This window comes from Protopterus annectens, chromosome 8.part0 (genome assembly GCF_019279795.1).
Source record: "Protopterus annectens isolate FY-2018-M chromosome 8.part0, PAN1.0, whole genome shotgun sequence".
Lineage (NCBI taxonomy): Eukaryota > Metazoa > Chordata > Ceratodontiformes > Protopteridae > Protopterus > Protopterus annectens.
In genome coordinates this window covers 1314064214-1314085424 of record NC_056741.1, presented here as the reverse complement: position 1 = coordinate 1314085424, position 21211 = coordinate 1314064214, and the positions used below count along the sequence as shown (strand labels likewise).

At 41.4% G+C, this 21211-nt stretch overlaps 1 protein-coding gene across 1 annotated transcript in view; it reads right to left on the bottom strand.

The window, feature by feature from the left end:
* Positions 1-21211, bottom strand: part of CADM4 (cell adhesion molecule 4) — a 1113916-nt gene that overhangs the window by 1091522 nt on the left and 1183 nt on the right. Inside the window, exon 3 of the mRNA XM_044079430.1 lies at positions 19859-20011. Coding sequence (XP_043935365.1) covers positions 19859-20011 — 153 coding nt within the window. The remainder of the gene's footprint in view (positions 1-19858; positions 20012-21211) is intronic.

Below are 21211 nucleotides of genomic sequence, written 5' to 3'. Positions count from 1 at the left end.
GGTCCCTAAAAAAAATACATACAAAGTATCTAAAAATGTATGGCTTATTTTCTTATACTATAATGTTCTTTGAATTCCGGTCCATTTTATGAGCAATGTTCCTTGACCTTTTGATGTTCATTAAGGTATGATAGCCTCACAGTGATTGGCTCTCAAGCTCATTTCCCACCTGGAGTGACTTCTGTGCAGAGTCTGCATGTCGACTCCATGTCTGTGTGGTTTCCCATCAGGGTCTCCTCTTCTATCCCACATCCAAAAACATGTAGATAGGTTACATGAAAATTCTCCTCAATTGTTCATATGTATAAAGAAAAAATGATCAATTTCAACAATTGCCTAAGCTTCTGGTGTCATTCAAAGGGGATCCAGTGTCTGTCAGCCTGGGGTGACAGCCTCAACAAGCCGCATTGCTTCGCAAGAGACGGCTTGCACCTGTCACCTCTAGGCTTTGGAATACTGGCCAAGGCTCTTGCTGCCCCCATAGTGCCTTTTATAGACAAGGCTCAAAAGTCAAACCCACTTCCATAAACAGCACAATTAACAAAAACTGAGGGTTATGCTACTCAATGACAGGAGTTTAAATCAACAATTGCATGCGCTCGAGGCACTCCTCAGTATGGAGAACACCATCTGTGCAGTAACTGAAACCTGGTTCAAGGTTCCAGAAAGCACCCCAGCACTACCAGGCTACAACTTGTATCACACATTTCTGCCACAGAACACGGACCGAAACACAAAAGGAGGGGGTGTATCCATATTCATCAAGGATACCTACACCTCCAGGTTAGTGGCGTATCCTGATACCTCTGAGATCATCCATGTGCAACTAACATTGGGCAAATCTGCAATGCAAATTGTGGCCTGCTACAGATCACCCTCCATGACCCAGGACCACCACTCCACCTTTCTGGAGACACTGCAAAACATGAAGGTCCTACCGAACACCCTGATATTGGATGATTTCAATTACCCTACCATTAACTGGGAAAACTACTCGAGTACAAACTCCCAGGCCCAGCACTTCCTGGAATTCATCAACTCAAATGCCCTGGATCAGCAGGTAAACTCCCCTACCAGAGGTGAAAACATATTGGACCTGGTCATCGCAAACATGTGCGACAGGTGTTCCACACTGGAGGTCAACCCGTCACTGGTTAGATCAGACCGTAAACTAATCACTCTGGATGTCCACACCCCATCACCACCCCCAACTAAGGAAACCACAGTAAAAAACTTTTCTAAAGCAAACTTCACCTTACTTAAGACAGAGGCGGTAAGTTTCACAGCCCCCATGCTAAAGGATAACACTGCCCAAGATGCAGAAACCTTTACAAATGCACTCTATGAGCACCTACAAGGATGCATGGATTGTGCTATCCCTAGCAAAACCAAGACTCACTCTAAGAGAAGGAAACCAGTCTGGTGGACCCCTGCCATAAACTGGCTATACAATAGAAGGAGGAAACTAGTTCAGAAAAAAAGCAAATCTCAAGAAGGAAAGACATCCCTGATCAGTATCAGTAAGAAACTAAGGTCCCTCATAAAATCATCCAAGGCTAACTTTAAAAGAAAAATAGCCAAGGATTCAAAAGCTAATCACAAAGCCTTCTTTAGCTATGTTAAGAATCTAAGTGGCAACTCACAGATATGCACTGAACTAGTGCAAAATAGCACAAAATATACTGAACCTACTGATATTGCCAACATCTTGGCAGATAGATTCAGTGCAAACTTCACCCCCTCTCTCACTCCCAAAAGGGCCCACAACAATACCGGAAAAGTCAATGGGGCCAGATGGTGTCCCAGGCTGTGTCTTGCACAAACTACAGAATGAATAGAACAGGGACAGTAAGGAGAACGAATGTTGTGTTTAATAAACTGGCAGTCCAGTGTTCATCTTACACCATCTGACTTGTGCGTTATTGAACCAGTAGACCCACAGAAACTTTTGTAGACTCAATGAATGTTTGCAAGTAACCCACTGAATGTTTGCAAGGAATATAACTTTGACTTTAAAAAAAAAAAGTGTGTTTTGTCCTCCTCTTCCACACATGGTGTATTATTGTGAATATTCATTCAGATCTACGATTTTACTTATGTGCAGACAATTGAGTTCAGAAATGTTTGAATATTTGAATACAACAATGTGTTACCCTTTAATCAGAGGTTATTATTTACAGACATGGGGTGTGGCTATGGGCACCCTAAAACGATTGTTTGTTTTTAAAAATGATGATGGACAAAAATATGCCTATATAGAAGATTTGTAGATGACATCCTGCTATTTTGGAGAGGCACTACTGAAGAGTTGAGCAGTTTACAGCATCCTTGAGTCCAGCAGCATGCATCCTAGGCAGCATCATCCCTATATAGTGAAAGCCCAATTTACTAGGTTACAAAGAATTATACAGCATCCCACCAGTTTGGAAGAGGAAGCGGACAATATGACTAAGATATTTCTAGCTCAATAAGAACAGACTTTCTTACATGATGAAATATACAAATGATAGTGAGTTTTCCTTGCGCAATTGTTGTATGTGCAAATGGGATAACTACTACCCAGGTCTTTACACATGTGAATGATATAATCACAGTATATATACGGGAAAACAAAGAGTCTAATGCTCTAGCTAGGCACATAGAGAAGAAGAAGGGGACAACTCTAAACTACAGTATTAGCTAAACTAGAATTAGTGGGATCTTAAAACAGGAGCCCATATTGATCCAGGTATTAATAACTACATATGATGAATAACTAATCTGAGGTTGCAGGAAGGTTGATTGTGTCCTACTCTCTATGAGATATACTGTAGGTGATGTGATGTACTACACTAGTGATCAAACATGATACTAACTCTCATTTGAACAAATCCTGGTTTAGAACTTGGTTTTTTTTTTTTTATTACCTGTTGAATTTGAGGAATATGAAATGAACATATTGTGTATTATTTCAGATATTTTATATTTTTATATATTTCTAGCCATGAGCCATGGTTTATAGGGAACAGCGTGTTGAAATTATTATTATTTCTGGATCTAGTTATTTGCATGGTTGATGGTATCCTCAGATTTTTTAAAAATTGTTGGGAGAGAAGTAGTTAGGTAATCTTTTATACAAGCGCATTAAGTTTTGCTAGGGCTTTTTTGGTTTCTGTCAATCAATTGTACTACAGTTATGGATGTGTAAGCATTACTTGAATATGTTAGATCCATGATGATCCAATGTTTAAATAGCTTTTAAGTATGCAGCACAGAGTTCTCACTTTTTTTTATTATGCACTTTTTTTATGTTCAAGCTAGCTCATGTTTGTTGATATTTGAAATTGTAAGTTTCGATAAGTGATGTTTTTAAATTTTGCAATAGTATATATTAACATTTCTTTATGTTGCAGTATATGAGCGGATCCTAGGGGCAACATAATTGATCAAAAAAAGGGAACTGATTAGGTACAGCTGCTACAATGATTAAGCATCCCTTGATTGGGTTTGCGCTGCTATTGGTTTTAACTTATTTTAAAAGTAAAGCACTTTATGGCATTGAATGAGATCTGATATCTTTTATTCTTTTATTATTTTTCACAGTTTTTATGTCTATTGAATAAATTGTGTGTCCTGAGGTTCTTCTACGATATCTACAAACTACAGAATGAACTAAACCCCAGCTAAACACGATGTTCAACCTCAGCCTCTCCACAGGCTACATACCCATAGAATGGCGCACAGCAATGGTTATTCCACTCCACAAAGGAGGTGCCGCAACTGACCCTGGTAACTATCACCCCATAAGCCTGACTAGCCTAGTCTGCAAGGCTATGAAGTGCATCATCATGGAACTCATTAACAAAGACATTGGGAACCTACAAACACTTGACCCGACCCAGTTCGGCTTTGTTAAGGGCAGATCATGCCTACTAAATCTGGTTGACTTCTTTGAGACCATCACCAAGCCCATAGATGAGGGAAAGGTTGTTCACACAGCCAACCTTGACCTCGCCAAGGCTTTCAACACCATTCCCCACTCACCAGCCTGAACATAAACCCCTACATCAAGAGATGGGGTTGCCAACTGCCTTACAGACAGAACTCACACGGTAAGAACAGTGGGCTCCAGGTCAGACTCTAAACCAGTCACAAGTGGTGTCTCACAAAGCTCAGTCCTGGGACCCCTACTGTTCGGCATATACTTCTCAGAAGTACAGGCCAACACAGGAAGACTATGGCTAACCAAGTTCGCTGATGACTACAAACTGGGAGCCATAACTGACTCTCCAGCTGACACGGACATCCTCCAAAAGGGCCTTACTGAGACAGACACTTGGTGTCAATGTCATGGCCTCAAGCTAAATGCCAAAAAATGCATAGTCATCCCATTTGGGCAAAACAAAACACCCATAAATTACCACATAGGTGGTAGCCTCCTTAATACAGAAGAGGTAATAAGAGATCTGGAGACCCAGGTAGATAGTAACCTCTCCTTTGACAATCATATTGCCAAAGTAGTTAGGAAACCCTTCTATGTGGCCCATCTAATTACTAAAGGGTTTGCATCTAGAAATAAAGAGGTTACAGTGCCCCTCTACTCATCACTCATCAGACCCATCATAGAGTACAATGTCCCATTTGGGATGTACCTCACAAGACACTTTCAACAGCTGGAGAGACCACAAAAGTACCTCACCAAGAGGATTACTGGCCTCAAACATATGTCCTATGCAGCCTGACTGAAAAAAACTCTGGCTGTACTCAGTGTATCGCTTACTCAGAGGTGATCTCTGCCTGACTTACAAAGCCATGTCCAACTCAGAATTGATGGACATGCTCCACCTAAAGAAATCCAAGTCACTGTGAGCCACACACTCTAGTGAGCTAAACCTCACCACAACAATAAATAGAACATGCTGGAGGGATAGATTCCTGTCACAGAGACTCCCCATGGTTTGGAACAAAATTCGAAAACTACATTAGGCAGAGCCCTTCATTAACACTCTTCAAGAGAAACCTTGACAAGTGGCTGGGTAACAGAAAATACAACCCTGGGATCACTTCATTGGCTCTAATTGACAGAGGATCAGTTAATTAATCAATGTGGCGGCAAAAGCCAACATGCTCTGGCAAGGCTTATAAATGCCCTCAGGCAGATAGCCTAGTCCCTACCTATGAACCTATGTAATGTATGTGCACATGTGTACGTGGTTTTGTGTGTGTGTGTCTGTGTGTTGTTTGTGTGTCTGCATGCCTGTATTGTGTATATGTTATTTGTGGGAGTTAATTATGTTTGTGTGTGTGTATACCTGCATTCATGAGTACATATGTCTGTAAGTGCATGTACACACGTGCATGTATGTGTTTGCATGTAGGCATTTACTCGTGTGTGTGTGTGTGTGTGTGTGTGTGTGTGTGTGTGTGTGTGTGTGTGTGTGTGTGTGTGTGTCTGTATGTGTTTGTGTACATGTGCATCCGTATGTGTTTTATTTCTGCGTGTTGCATATGTGTGTACATGCATTCATGGGTGCGTGTGTTCGGATGTATTTATGTATGTGTGCATGCATGTGAGTGTTTTGTATGTATGTGTATGTGAGTGTGCATGTTTTGTATATGAAAGTGTATATCTGTTTAAAATGGCTTGGAACTCTCTCTTCTTTGTGACTCGGCTTGCCAGGATAGCCTTCTATAGGCCTGCAGCTCGGATTAAGATATTAGGATAGAGCTCAAAGAGTGAAAAAGAAAAATGTATGCTGTACTCATAAATTTGTGTGAAAGTTTTCTCTCTCATATATTTGCTTAATAGGATCCAGGAGGTGACCAAAATAAAATAAAATAAAAGATTTTAAAAATGTTAATTTAATTTGCACACTCCTGAAGAAAGGTGGGAAAACACACAAATAACTGAACATGTTATGTGTTTACAAAGATATATAAAACTGAGTTGCAGTTATTACATCCAGTAGCTCAGCGGAAGTATAATGAGGTGTCCTTATGAAAGGGCAATAATGGGCAACCAGAACAATTTTCCTGAGGAGAAAACATGGTCCAAAAGTGTGAGGGAATTCGTGAATGTACAATATGGGCATACATCAATTATTATCACTTGCTGTGCAAAAAGTTAAGCTACAGTAAAAGTAGGATCTGTAGTTTATCAGCTGTGTAGCAAATGGAGCACTTGTCCCATTTATTCTTCCCAAACCATCTCATGGGAAGAACAGATGGACAAATACTCTATGTCATCTTATGAGAAGAGCAGATGAGACAAATGCTCAATGTCATCTCATGGGAAGAGAACATGAGACAAGTGCTCAGTGCCATCTTATGGGAAGACCAGCTGGGACAAGAGCAGCATGTCAACACATGGGAAACGTAGAAGGGACAAGAGCTCCATGTCATGTCATGGGAATAGCAGATGGGACAACAGCTCCATGGTAACTCATGTAAACAACAGATGGGACAAGTGCTCCATGTCATCTCATGGGATGGGCAGATGGGACAACTGCTCCATGCCATCTTATGGGAAGAGCAGGTGAGACAAGTGCTCTATGTAATCTTATGGGAACAGCAAATGGAACAAGTGCTCTACATTATCTTATGTGAAGAGCAGATGGGACAAGTGCTTCATCTTCATGTTATCTTATGAGAAGAGCCAATGAGGCAAGTGCTCCATGCCATCTTATGGGAAGAGCAGATGGGACAAGTTCTCCATGTCATCTAATGGGATGAGCAGATGGGACAAGAGCTCCATGGAATCTCATGGGATGAGCAGATGGGACAAGAGCTCCATGGCATCTCATGGGATGAGCAGATGGCACCAGTGTTCCATGGCTTCTCATGGGATGAGTAGATGGAACAAGTGCTTCATGCCATGTCATGAGAAGAGCTGATGAACAAGAGCAGCATGTCAACACATAGGAAGAGCAGAAGGGACAAGAGCTCTATGTCATGTCATGGGAACAGCAGATGGGACAAGACCTCCATGGTAACGCATGAGAAGAGCAGATGGACAATTGTTCCATGGCATCTCATGGGATTAGCAGAAGGGACAAGTGTTAAAGATCATCTTATGGGAAGACAAAATGGGTCAAGTGTTCCAAGTCATCTTATGGGAAGAGCAAGCAGGACAAGTGTTCCAAGTCATAATATAGGAACACCAGATGGGACAGGTGCTCCATGCCATCTTATGGGAAGAGTAGATGGGACAAGTTCTCCATGCCATCTCATGGGAAGAGCAGATGGGACAAGAGCTCCATGGGATGAGCAGATGGGACAAGTGTTGCATGCCATACAAGTGTTGCATGCCATATCATGGTATGAGCAGATGGGACCAGTGTTCCATAGCATCTCATGGGATGAGCAGATGGGACAAGTGCTTCATGCCATGTCATGAGAAGAGCTGATGAACAAGAGCAGCATGTCAACACATGGGAAGAGCAGAAGGGACAAGAGCTCCATACAGTGTCATGGGAATAGCAGATGGGGCAAGACCTCCATGGTAACTCATGTGAAGAGCAGATGGGAAAAGTGCTCAATGGCATCTCATGGGCAAGCAGATGGGGCAAGTGTTCCATGGCATCTCATGGGATGAGCAGATGGAATAAGTGATCCATGGCATCTTATGGGAAGAGCAGCTAGGACAAGTGCTTCATGCTATCTTATGAGAAGAGCAGAAGGGACAAGTGTTCCCTGCCATCTTATGGGAAGAGCAGATGAGACAAGTTTTCAATGTCATCATGTGGAACAGCAGATAGGACAAGTGATCCATGTTATCTTATGGAATGAGTAGATGGGACATGTGTTCAATGGCATCTCAAGGGACAAGCAGATAGCTCAAGTGTTCCATGGCATCTCACTGGATGAGCAGATGGGACAAGTGCTCCATGGCAACTTATACAAGGAGCAGATGGAAAAATACTTGTATAGCATCTAATGGGAAGAGGAGATGGGACAAGTGCCCCATGTTATCTTATGGGATTTGCAGATGGGGCAAGTGCTCGATGTCATCACATGGGAAGATCAGGTAGAAAAAATGCTCCATGTCATCATATGAGAAGAAAACATGGGAAAAGTGTTCAATGGCATCTCAAGGGACAAGCAAATGAGACGAGTGCTCCATTGTATCTTATGGGAAGAGCAGATGGGACAAGTGCTTCATGTCATCACATGGGAAGAGCAGATGGAACAAGTGCTCCCGGACATCTTATGGGAAGATGAGGTGGTACAAGTTCTTCATGACATCTCATGGGAAAAGCAGATTGGGCAAGTTCTCCATGTCATCTCATGGGAAAAGCAAGTAGGATAAGGGCTCTATGGCATCTTATGGGATGAGCAGATGGGACATGTGTTCCATGGAATCTCATGGGACAAGCAGGCAGGACAAGTGCTCCATGGCATCTTATAGAATGAGTAGATGAGAAGAATTCCATGGTGTGTCATGAGACAATCATATGGGACAAGTGCTCTATTTCATCTCATGGGAACAGCAGATGGGAGAAGTGTTCCATGGCATCTTATAGGAAGAGCAGATGGGGCAAGTCTTCCATGGCATCTAATGGGAACAGCAGATGGGCCAAATGCTTCATGGCATCTCATGGAATGAGTAGATGGGACAATGGCCCTATGCCATCTTATGGGAAGGGCAGATGGCACAAGTGCTTCATGTCATCACATGGGAAGAGCAGATAGGAAAAATGCTCCATGTCATATTATGGGAAGAACACATGAGAAAAGTGTTCAATGGCATCTCAAGAGACAAGTAGATGGGACAAGTGTTCCATGGTATCTTATGGGAAGAGCAGATGGGACAAGTGCTCCATGTCATCCCATGGAAAGATCTGTCAACTTATGGGAGGAGAAGATGGGAAAAGTGTTAAGTGGCATCTCAAGGGACAAGCAGATGAGACAACTGCTCCATGGCATCTTATGGGAAGAGCAGATGGGACAAGTGCTCTATGTCTTTACATGGAAACAGCAGACAGGACAAGAGTTCCATGTCTTTTTATGGGAAGTGACAAAGGGATGTGTTTCATGGCATCTCATGGGGTGAGCAGATGGGACAAGTCCTCCAAGTAATCTTATGGCAAAGGCAGATGTGACAAGTGCTGTATGTCATCTTATGGAAGAGGAGATGGGAAAACTGCCCCATGTCATCTTATGGGAAGAGAATTTGGGAAAAATGTTCCATAGCATCTGATGAAACTAGCAGATTTGACAAGAGCTCCATGTCATCTTATGGGAAGAAAAGATGGGACAAGTGTTCCATGACATCTCATGTGACAGCAGATGGGACAAGTGCACCACAGCATCTTATGAGAAGAGCAGTAGAGACACATGTTCCATGGTATTTCATGGAATGAGCAGACAGCCAAGTATTCCATGGCATTTCATGGGACAAGCAAATGTTACAAGTGCTCCATGCATCTAGTGGGAAGAGCTGATGCAACAAGTGTTCCATGGCATCTCATCAGACAAGCAGATGGGACAAGTGTTGCATGGCATCTCATGGGATGAGTAGATGAGAAGTATTCCATGGTGTGTTATGGGACAAGAATATGGGACAAGTGCTCCATGGCATCTTATGCCAGAATCAGATGAGACAAAAACTCTATGCCTTTATATGGGTAGAACAGATGGGACACAAGCTCCATGTCATCTCATGGGAACAGCAGATGGGACAAGTGCTCTATGGCATCTCATGGAATGAGCAGATGGGACAAGGGCCCTATGTCATCTTATGGGAAGAGCAGATGGCACAAATGCTTCATGTCATCACATGGGAAGAGCTGACAGGAAAAATGCTCCATGTCATCTTATGGGAAGAAAACATGGGAAAAATGTTCAATGGCATCTCAAGAGACAAACAGATGGGAAAAGTGCTCCATAGCATCTTATGTGAAGAGCAAATGAGACAAGTGCTCCATGTCATCACATGGGGAAAGCAGGTGGGAAAAGAGGTTCATGCCATCTTATGGGAAGAGAAGATGGGAAAAGTGCGCAATGGTATCTCAAGGGACAAGCAGATGAAACAAGTGCTCCATAGCATCGTATGGGAAGAGCAGATGGGACAAGTGCTCTATGTCTTTACGTGGGAAGAGCAGATAGGACAAGAGCTGAACATCATCTTGCAGAAGAGCATATGGGACAAGAGCTCCATGTCTTCTTATGGGAAGAGAAGATGGGACAAGTGTTTCATGGCACCTCATGGGGTAAGCAGATGGGACAAGTCCTCCATGTCATCTTATGGCAAAGGCAGATGTGACAAGTGCTGCATGTCATCCTATGGAAAAGCATTTGGGACAAGTGCCCCATGTCATCTTATGGGAAGAGAATTTGGGGAAAATGTTCCATAGCATCTGATGAAACTAGCAGATTTGACAAGAGTTCCATGTCATCTTATGGGAAGAAAAGATGGGACAAGTGTTTCAAGACATCTTATGTGAGAGCAGGTGGGACAAGTGCACCACAGCATCTTATGGGAAGAGCAGAAGGGACACATGTTCCATGGCATTTCATAGAATGAGCAGATTAGCAAGTATTCCATGGCATCTCATGGGACAAGCAGATGTTACAAGTGCTCCATGGCATCTAGTGGGAAGAGCAGATGCAGCAAGTGTTCCATGGCATTTCACGGGATGAGCAGATGGACAATTGTTCCATGGCATCTCAATGGACAATCAGATGGGACAAGTGGTGCATGGCATGTCATGGGATGAATAGATGAGAAGTACTCCATAGTGTGTCATAGGACAGCGATATGGGACAATTGCTCTATAGCATCTTATGCAAGGAGCAGATGGGACAAGTGATCTATGGCTTTTTGTGGGTAGAATAGATGAGACAAGAGCTCCACGGCATCTCATGGGACCAGCAGATGAGATAAGAGATCCATGGCATCTCATGGGGCAAGCGGATGGGACAAGTGTTCCATGACATCTCATGGGATGAACAGATGGGACACTGCTCCCTGCCATCTTATGGGAAGAGCAGATGGGACAAATTCTCCATGCCATCTCGTGGGAAGAGCAGACTGGGAAAGTTCTCCATGTCTTCTCATGGGAAGTGCATGTGGGATGAGTGCTCCATAACATTTTATGAAATGAGCAGATGGGGCATGTGTTCCATGGCATCTCATGGGATGAGCAGACAGGACATGTGTTCCATGGCATCTGATAGGATGAGTAAATGAGATGTATTCCATACTGTGTCATAGGACAGGCATATGGGACAAGTGCTTCATGTCATCTTAGGCAAAGAGCAGATTGGACAAGAGTTCTATGTCTTTTTATAGGTAATGCAGATGGGATAAAAGCTCCACATTAACTCATGGGAAGAGCAGATAGGACAAGTGTTCCATGGCATCTTATAGGAAGAGCAGATGGGACAAGTATTCCATGGCATCTCATGGGAGAAGCAGATGAGAGAAGTGTTCCATAGCATGTCATGGAATGAGCAGATTGAAGAAGTGCTCTATGACATCTTATGGTAAGAGCAGATAGGGCAAGAGCTTTGTGTCATCTTATGAGAAGAGAATATGGGACCAGTGTTCCTTGGCATCATATGGAAGAGCAGATGGGACAAGTGTTCCATGGCATCTCATGTGGCAAACAGATGGGACAAGTGCTCCATAGCATCTTAGAAGTGCAGAAGGAACCAGTGTTCTGTGACATCTCAAGGGATGAGCAGATTGAACAAGTGTTTCATGGCATCTTATAGGAAGAGTAGATGGGACAAGTCTTCCATGGCATCTAATGGGATGAGCAGATGGGACAAGTGCTCCATATCATCTTATGGGAAGAGTGATGGGACATGAACTCCATATCTTCTTATGAGAAGATGGGACTATTGCTTCATGGCATCTCATGGGATGAGCAGATGGGACAAGTGCTCTATGTCATCACATGGGAAGAGCAGATGGGAAAAGAGCTCCATGTCTTCTTATGGGAAGAGAAAATGGGACAAGTGTTCCATGACATTTCATGTGATGAGCAAATGGGACAAGTGTTCCATGGCATCTTATAGGAGGAGCAGATGGGACACATTCCATGGCATATCATCAGACAAGCAGATGGGATAAATGTTCCATGGCATTTCCTGGGATGAGTAGATGAAGAGTATTCAATCGTTTGTCATGGGACAAGGATATGGCACAACTGCTGCATGGCATCTTATGTGAGGAGCAGATTAGACAAGTGCTCAATGGCATCTCATGGATAGCAGACTGAACAAGTGCACCATGGCATCTTATAGGAAGAGCAGACAGGACAAGTATTTCATGGCATCTCATGAGACAAGCAAATGGGACAAGTGTTTCATGGCATGTCATGGGATGAGCAGATGGGACAGTGCTCCATAGCATCTTATGGGAACAGAAGATGAGACAAGTGTTCCATAGCATCTTATGGAAGAGCAGATGGGATAAGTGTTCCATGACATTTCATTATGACAAGCAGATAGGACAAGTGCTCCATGGCTCCTTATAAAAACCATATGCAACCAGTGTTTATGGCATCTAATGGAATAAGCAGATGAGACAAATGCTCCATGGCATCTTATAGGAATAGCAGATGGAACAAGTCTTCCATGGCATCCAGTGGGATGAGTAGATGGGAGAAGTGCTCCATGACATCATGTGGGAAGAGCAGCTGAGACAAGTGCTCCATGACATCTCATGGGGCATGCAGCTGGGAAAAGTGCTCCATGTCATTTTATGGAAAAAGCAGATGGGACAAGTGCCCCATGCTATCTGATGGGTAGAGCAGATGGGACAAGTCCTTCTTGTCAACTAAGTCTATAGTTTTAATAACACCCCCAATAATTCTCTAAATATACCTTTTTAGCACATAATATTGATAAATAATATCAACAATGTATGTGAAAAACAAATGGGGGATTAACAACAATCCCAACAATGAGGTATAAAGGAATGACCGTTCCCTTCTGTAAATCTTTTTTCTGCTTTAACAGTCTCTGAGTATAAGATTGATGTGGCAATCCTGCATATGTATGTGTCATGAAACAGTGGTGTGTTAATGTAATATTGTACAACAGTGTATCTGTATAGGGAAAGAGCAATAATAAGGACTGTATATACTGCCAAATAATCTACCCATTACAGAGGTAGTATAGGAAGTAATTGAAAATGTGTCTTAGGCAGACATGATCCTAACATCACATTTTCACATTTTGTTTTACTGTGGAAGGGAAGGCAATATTCTTTGTACAATTTTCCTTTATCTGCTCACCGTGGTTTCTACTATGTCTGCAAACATGATACATGAGGTTCTGTGGCTTTATTTTCCCCTCAGTATGATAGGCAATGGTAACACTATGTGCACCTTTCTTATCTTTTCTTAATGTGACATTTCTGGTCATGTCTTTCAAGCAATACAAAGCCAAAAGGCAGGTTCTATCAGCAGACATCTCACTGGCTTTAAAATGCTTTACACACAAAGCATAATCCAAAATACCACCAAAAGCTTTAGCATGTTTATGTAACAATGCTGTTTGTACTATCAGCACATGTGCCACACCACTAACAGGGATCCCCAAAATCATAACATCATAACATTCATCATGACAATCTATGATAGACTATGCTGAAAAAAGGGTAAACTCATGCTACCACTGCACTGCAGCCCGATGACAGGCATCTGACACCAGCTGAAAATCCATGATGGTGTGAAGGTTCTGCAGATAGTCTCCTTGGCAAGTTTGAAAATAGTCTATCTGGAACAGTATTCTACATTAGTTAGCAAAAAAAAGAATGAAAAAGTGAGTGAGTGAATTAATGAAGGGTTGAATGAATGAATGAATAAAATAAATAAATATCAGGCTAGTTAATAGGGAAGAGAATATGCTGGTCATCATAGGGCTCAAGAAGCACAGTAGGGCTTGTCTTTCAGGACCCTCTGCATTCTCATCCAGGATGACAAAAACATGACCTCTCAGGTTCTCTAAATGGGCAGGAATGACCCATGATGGAGAGTCCCGTAGTCCTATTAGGGTAAAGGATCTTCTGTGCCAGAACACAAAATTAATTCTCCTAGTTTTGTGGTGATTTTCAAGGCCTGCAACCAATCAGACTTAATCAAGAACCAGTAACTCAGAGCTCCTTAACAAGGTCACTAAGATTTAGTCATCCGAGTGGCTGAACGTCATGAGTATGTTACCCTGCAAGGCCTTCATGTAATGATCAGTATATTGGCAAACACCTTAGTCACTGGGATGGACTTCTTTTCAGTGCTCATGCTACTGAAAATGAGTATCCTGTAAGATGCAGTTTCCATTTTGGTGAAAGAGGCCTAACTTATGGATAATGCCTGACATCAATTTAAAATGCAAATCCCACAAGGACAAGACCAATAACACAAATAAGTGGCTGAATGCATATATCTCTGTGAGTAGAGTATGAGATGAATTTAAAGACTGCAATAGTGGTGTAATGCATACAAGAATGGCAAAGACAAATATGAATTCAGAAATGCAGTTTGTTTTCAAATGAGTGAACCCAGAACTGGGAATAAATATGTGCATATTGCCTGGATTGTCAGAGAAAAATGTGAAGGCATTGACTACAATCTATTAATTATTTGATTTTAACTATCATCTATCAATAGCCACATGCATGTGTACTCTAAACATAATGGCACACAATGTATGAAATGTGGATGCAACCCATAATGACACCACATGGACTCTATAAGCACACTTCACCCCTTCACCAGTTTTTGTAGTTACCACTGCACATATAGTCAGGACACTATAAAAACTACAGGATGATTTTCTGCCCATAATTTGGGATTTGAGAAAATACACATTTTATTCATTAAAAGCTAAGCATCATGTATAACATAGTTGCTATGAAGCAAGTGAGAAACTGGATGGTAAGTGTACTACCATATTTGAGTGCTCACACTAGTGTATACTACACAAATGACTTCAGAAAGCATTCAGTGGAATATGTCTGCCAGTTCTGCACAGTGGGTGGCACCCTCTGCCTGCTAGGCATACTTTTTACTAGGACAGACCTGAATTCACCCCTCCTGCATGTAATCCAGATATGGTTTACCTGATTTTGGTTTTCCTGTACTGTACTGTACTGTGCAGGGGAGGGTCAAGACTGAAATATTTTCTTGACAGCAGTGACTACAGTATGTGAATCTATGATTCAACACTCTTTTGTATCTTGGGATATCCTGACACAGGGAGAGCTACAATGGTAACATACATCTATGAATGTCCCATATTCCTTGTCTTTGTGACTTGATGTGAATGCAGTTGTGGCTAAGGAACTCAAGTAGCAATGCTGTCATCTGTGGGAAGGATGTCCTCAATGCAATTAAAATGCCACAGATCTCATAAGCAGGGAGTGACTCAATACAAGATGTGGCTTCATTTAGTGGACAAATATGGTGTCAATATTTTATGTGGTTGATAGGTGCTTTCCTTGAATCTAGCACTACAAGATCTTGAAAAGGTGAAACTGGCAGCTGACATGAACAGAGGTGGGAGAATAATTTTAATGTTATATATTTTAGCCATTTCAAAGTCTGCAATAAGGTATTCTGGCTAAAGGCTCATGCCCAAACCCCTGCAACAGCAAACTGAATGTCATGGTATCTATCATATTCTGTGATAGACTTCATACTTCTGAGGGCTATGACCAAAGGTGGCAGACTCAAAACAGTTGCACTTTCAAAGTAACTGTATATTTAACATCAAGTAATATAGCTGTATACATATACATGCACTAAGAGATGGAAATGTTCCATTAATGACAAAGTAGTCTGTTACAGATTCATCAGGTTCTTTTCTGTCAATAATAGCAACATGATAACATGTTTAATCCTCTTATCATTGACCAGAAACATGAAATGTTGCTCTTTATAAGCCATGTTAAAGTCTTTCATGTTACCAGGGTATCAAGTAGTTCTGTTTTTCATCTTCACTTTGTCCAAGATATAAGTTGGTACATCACTTTTCTTGATGTCAGGATCTCAGTACTGTCATGTCATATGACCTTCATTGTGTGTTACATGATTTTATGGGGATGGCAATGGTGGTGAAGCTTTGTTCTTCTCACTTCAGATGACGCTAGGGCTGCTGGGTTGAGCATGTGATCAGAATCAGTAGCGTCCACAAACTTCTGTCTGCCAGCTGTCTTCATGGCAATAGCCCCCCCACCCCTACACACATCACTGGCAGGTCTTGAAGATACAGTACTGACCTCCTCATAATATATGTGAACCCCTTTATCAACAGACAGTTCTTGCAGCCACAGACCTCACCTTTATGATGTGGTGGTTCAACGAAATACCCCCTCTTGGATTATTTGCTTGTTTTTGTTGTTGCAACATGTACAGTAGTAAGCATGATGTCTTTAAATACCTTTGATTTCACGTCCCCCCATGTGGATCCCTGAATAATTCTGTGGTCAAACTCTCCATGGTCACAGCTTGTGTGTGCTGTGATAGTGATAGGATTTTTAAGCTATATGCTTCTGCAATTCTTTTATTGTGGTGTCACATATTACATAGCCCATTCATGCACTAGCATCTGACCTTCCATGCCCTCATAATTACCATCTTTTACTCATGTCACCTAAGGATTGTGGGGGCCACTATTATGAGTCTCGTCCTTCTAAGTGGGAGGTGTAATTGAACCTCTTCACAAATAGGCCTGCATCACTTGACCCTAACAGTTTTAGCCTATTGATATAGAATAAATAATCTACAAAGTGTGGACCAGCCATATTGAGTCCAATCATACAGTAAACAAATCTCAATAAGGCATCAAGAAGGGTTTTTCTATAAAAATTGCATTACAGTTACTGATTCTGTAAGAAAAACACATGAAACGTGTCACTGGGTAGTGGCCCTATCCCTGGTGCTGTTAAATATTATACTAATAGACTGTGCAATTTGATGGGGTCACAAATGTTCCAATAAGTACATGAGAGTCAAATGGCTCTCCCTGGGCTCTGCTTAGGGCCACTCATTTTAAATTAGTTTACAAACCAATGCAGTGACGTGGTATGTAGAAGACACCAAAACTTACGAGTGGCTGAGCTACAATTAATCACCCAATTAAAACTAGAAGATGGTTCCTCATCTCATGAAGCTGGCTTCAGGACTCACACCTCCTGTTCACTGCTAGAAAACTCAACTCTATTCTGCAGTTTAGTAAATATAACTGCAATGCATGTTCTTCTACTTTATCAAGTCTCATTAGGACTAGTGATGTTTTAGACTGTACAAACAAAATAAAATATCTGCGGATGTTATTAGATGCTTCCCTCAATTTCTCTACATAAAAAAAAAAATAGTTTCTGTGTCATTCAAAGAAGGAAATGACTTATAGGTGTCTTTATAGAACAGAAGCACATAGTTACATTTCTTTAGTGACAAACTGTTTTGATATGCTGTAGGCACACCTAGAAGCACTGTTCCACTAATATCAATTGATACAGTAGTAAAATCTTCAAATAATCGCCCCGTCCCACCTGTGTAATGGAATGTTCCTTATGACAAAGCCACACTGGTTCTCCATAATGAGCTATTTTGTGTACCGGATCTTCCTAGTGGCATGTCATTCTGCTTTGTGTATACATGTAACTGCATTAAAATATCTCTGGATATTATATTTATATAAGAGTGATTGTCAGACAGCTGTCACCTGATGCATAGAATTACCTCAAATTCTCTTGTGTATTCCAATGAACTGCAAACTGGCCTCTGCACTGGCCTTAATGTACTTCTAAATCAAATGTATGTGTGTTCAAGGTAGCTTACCTGATGTAATTCAACCCACCATGTATAGATACTTTTGTGTGGACAAGATATATGTGGAGTGCTTCTCCCTTGGCCTCCAATGAAATGGTCCTGACCCAAGTTAATTGTATCAGTAGTCAAAATATGAGTGCATACATACGTAATAACGTAAATACATACACACATGTATACAGACATGCATACATATATTTACATAAATAAATAGATAAAACTGCAGCTGTTTGAAATGGGAGCACTGCCTGCATTTAGAATAGTGACAGCAAGATAGAAAGCAAAACACTGATGTGTTACAAGTCATCTATCACATGGAGCAACCCATCCAGATCGCCTTGATATAACCACTTAGATCATCTAAAAAAGGCTCTGGTCAGCAGTTATAGTATTCCAATCCAGAGTGAACTCAAAAAATTAGGCACCATGTCCAGTCCTGGGAAGAAGTCAGGACTTTGCTGAGTGCCCGAGATTCAGACATCTAAGTGAGACAGTAGTGGAGCTACATGAGAGTGGGCTGCCTGGCACTAAATTGTCATCGTCACCCTGCAGGACAACTTTCTTATTTTCACAGAATAATAGAGAGGTACCAGTGAGTTGGGAGAACACAACAAACACTCCCCACAATGGTCAATAACTACTTCCACTTGTGCACATAACATAACATTTCTGGCTAAAGCAAAGCACACAGCCCTTGATGTGGCATTACCCACATTTCCAAAGGGCTTCATAGGTACAGCTTTGACCACTGCCTTGTCTACCAACTCCTTGTCTTTTCTATGCATTCTGAGTCCAGCCTGAATTCACAAATGGGACCTGTGGTTAATATCAGTGCTCATTACCCTAAATTGTTACCGTCTTGTGAGATGTCATGCAGGCCTTAACTGTTTCACTCTTTTATCCCTTGGTGAATGGGCACTGATATTTGTGTAACTTCTTCACATAGTGCTGTCAGCCTGGGTATAAAAGCTGTAGCACTGCAGAGCCTGGCAACAGACCAGTACTACAAGAACACTATGCTAGTGAAGAAAGAATTTCACTATGACAAAAAATAAGAAGGTTAGAACTTTGGAAGTAGCAAGAAAGAACTGGTGGGCCTGGACTTGCCCTTCTAGCTTAGCTTGTGACATAATGGTATGCAATTATGACAGACATACATACCCCAAAGTACAGAAACTAGGGTGAAGGCAATAATCTTGTGCAGATAGTAGGACCTCAGAAGAGGAATTCCCAGAACTGATCTGCAGCATTTTTTAATTAATTTTATGTAAATTTTCTTCTGTTTTAACCATTCTGAATTATTTTATGGAAAATCCAGGTATTTCCTTAGACTCTTTGCATAACTGAAAATGCATCACAATTGTATTCCATATACATATACATTGTAAATCTGACAGAGAGACTATAGATCAAAGCTCACAGGTGACCCCTAAACTGACAGTGGGCCATTATCTTGCAAAAAAGTGATAATGAGGTTAAAACAGCACTGTGACTTCATTTTTAGCAGCAAGAGGAAAAAAAGAAACAGAGACAGACATTTTGGTAATGCTGAGATATTTCTATTGCAGATATGATGGAGCTCACCCAGCTAATGGCTAATATTATCCAAACCGTTCTGAGAATGTAACCAGTTAAACATAATGAAGCTTTATTATCCTCTCAAAACAATATAATCAATTCCTATCAGTTTGTATATGAGAAAATGAACATTCTGCAATGGCTAATGATCTCAGCGTCAAGACACTGTGCTACAGATTTATAAACAACTATCCTGAAAATTAGGCCTTTACCAAAATATCCCCCGACACTGTTCATCATTTAATTATTGCAGTAACTGCTGACATATGCAGGAGCAGCTAAGGCATTTTCTTGCTGTTCGAGTAAGCCAGAAAGTAACATTCATTTCAGCAGAGTAAAAGAACAGCATCTGAATGCATTCATCTGTGTTTTTCCCTACTGGCTATTTTAACTCTAACAGCAGAGAGAGGAGCCCCATAAATCTTTGCAGAGCACACTAGCATGGTAATAGATGGCACTGTTCTTCCTGTTAGAGAAAAGATGGCAATCTACAGGCAAAGAAAAACAATTCTCACCTAGCACAGTCAGGATAGCAATCTGATGGTGTGTATCATCTGTGTACAGCTGACAGAAATAGCCTCCTTCATCCTCCAGTTTCACATCCGACAGCATGATCTTCACTACTTTCCTTGTAAAAGCCACAAGCTGAAACCGTTCATCCTTTAGGGCTGAAGAATAAGAAAAACAGAACTTTACAAAGTGCTTACTAATAGATGGGAAGATCATCCATAAGAAAGTTTCTCTAATGCAGTGAACCTGAAATTATGCTAATAACAAAACACTGTTTATGGCATCAGGTTGACAGTGCGGGACTGGATGAGACCCTAACCCAGTACATTGAGAAATACCCCACTCCCAGATTGCATCAAGTACTAGATTCCCTCTTCAGATAGTACTGATTAAATGGATACTATTTAAATTGTAATTGCTTCCATATGTAAAGTAAGTGATGCGAAATGCTCTGTGCTGTTAGTGACATGCGTGTGCGCACACACACACACACACACACACACACACACACACACACACACACACACTCTCTTCTTCTTTTACTGACTCCCCCTAAAATGTATAGTATATGAAACAGAGCTGTAATAAGTTCATCAAGTACCCTGTGCAGATTGCCAAACTTACACCCCTAGAACTCAAAGCTGAGAATCAAAAAAAAAAAGAAAAATCTAAACTATTTTCTTGAACTTGAAGCCCAATAGAAATAAATTGTCTGTTACTAATGTAACAAGCAACTTGCTACAGTTAAATCACCACACACTGAGTGCATCCGCACTTCAGCTGTGACCATAACTACAGTAATGACATTCATTTATGAAGCTGGTATTGTGCTCCCTCACAATCATGCCTCCTGACAGATCACACCCAGGGCAGCTGCATCCTTTAATCCTGCTTAGTTACAGCTCTGCCCACATTATGCACTGCCATGCAATAATTGAAACAAATGTTTTTGACACCTTTCAGAGTTTTTCTGTATTTTTACAGGCCTTGTAAAGAGTTACCATTGTTATATTCCCCTCCCACATGCTACATAGCTTCAGCAGAGGAGATCTGCTTACTTAATCACAGCAGCTTCAAACTCCATGGAAGACAGAAGCATGAACTTCACACTATGTCGTTTGCATGACATGCAGCAAGCAAGCTCCCTCTTTTATGCACCCTAATTTGCTGGGTCTCTGTGCAATTCTATGATATCTAAACACGTGTGAATATGTGTTTATTTTTTTGAAAAGCCCTACTATTTGGTGAACATCTGTAGAATGTTTTCCTTGTGGTAGCTGCTGGAAGGAATCTTTGCAGACATTAGCTATACTGACTCTTCCTATCTTAACCTATAACTCTCACTCCATTATGCTGAG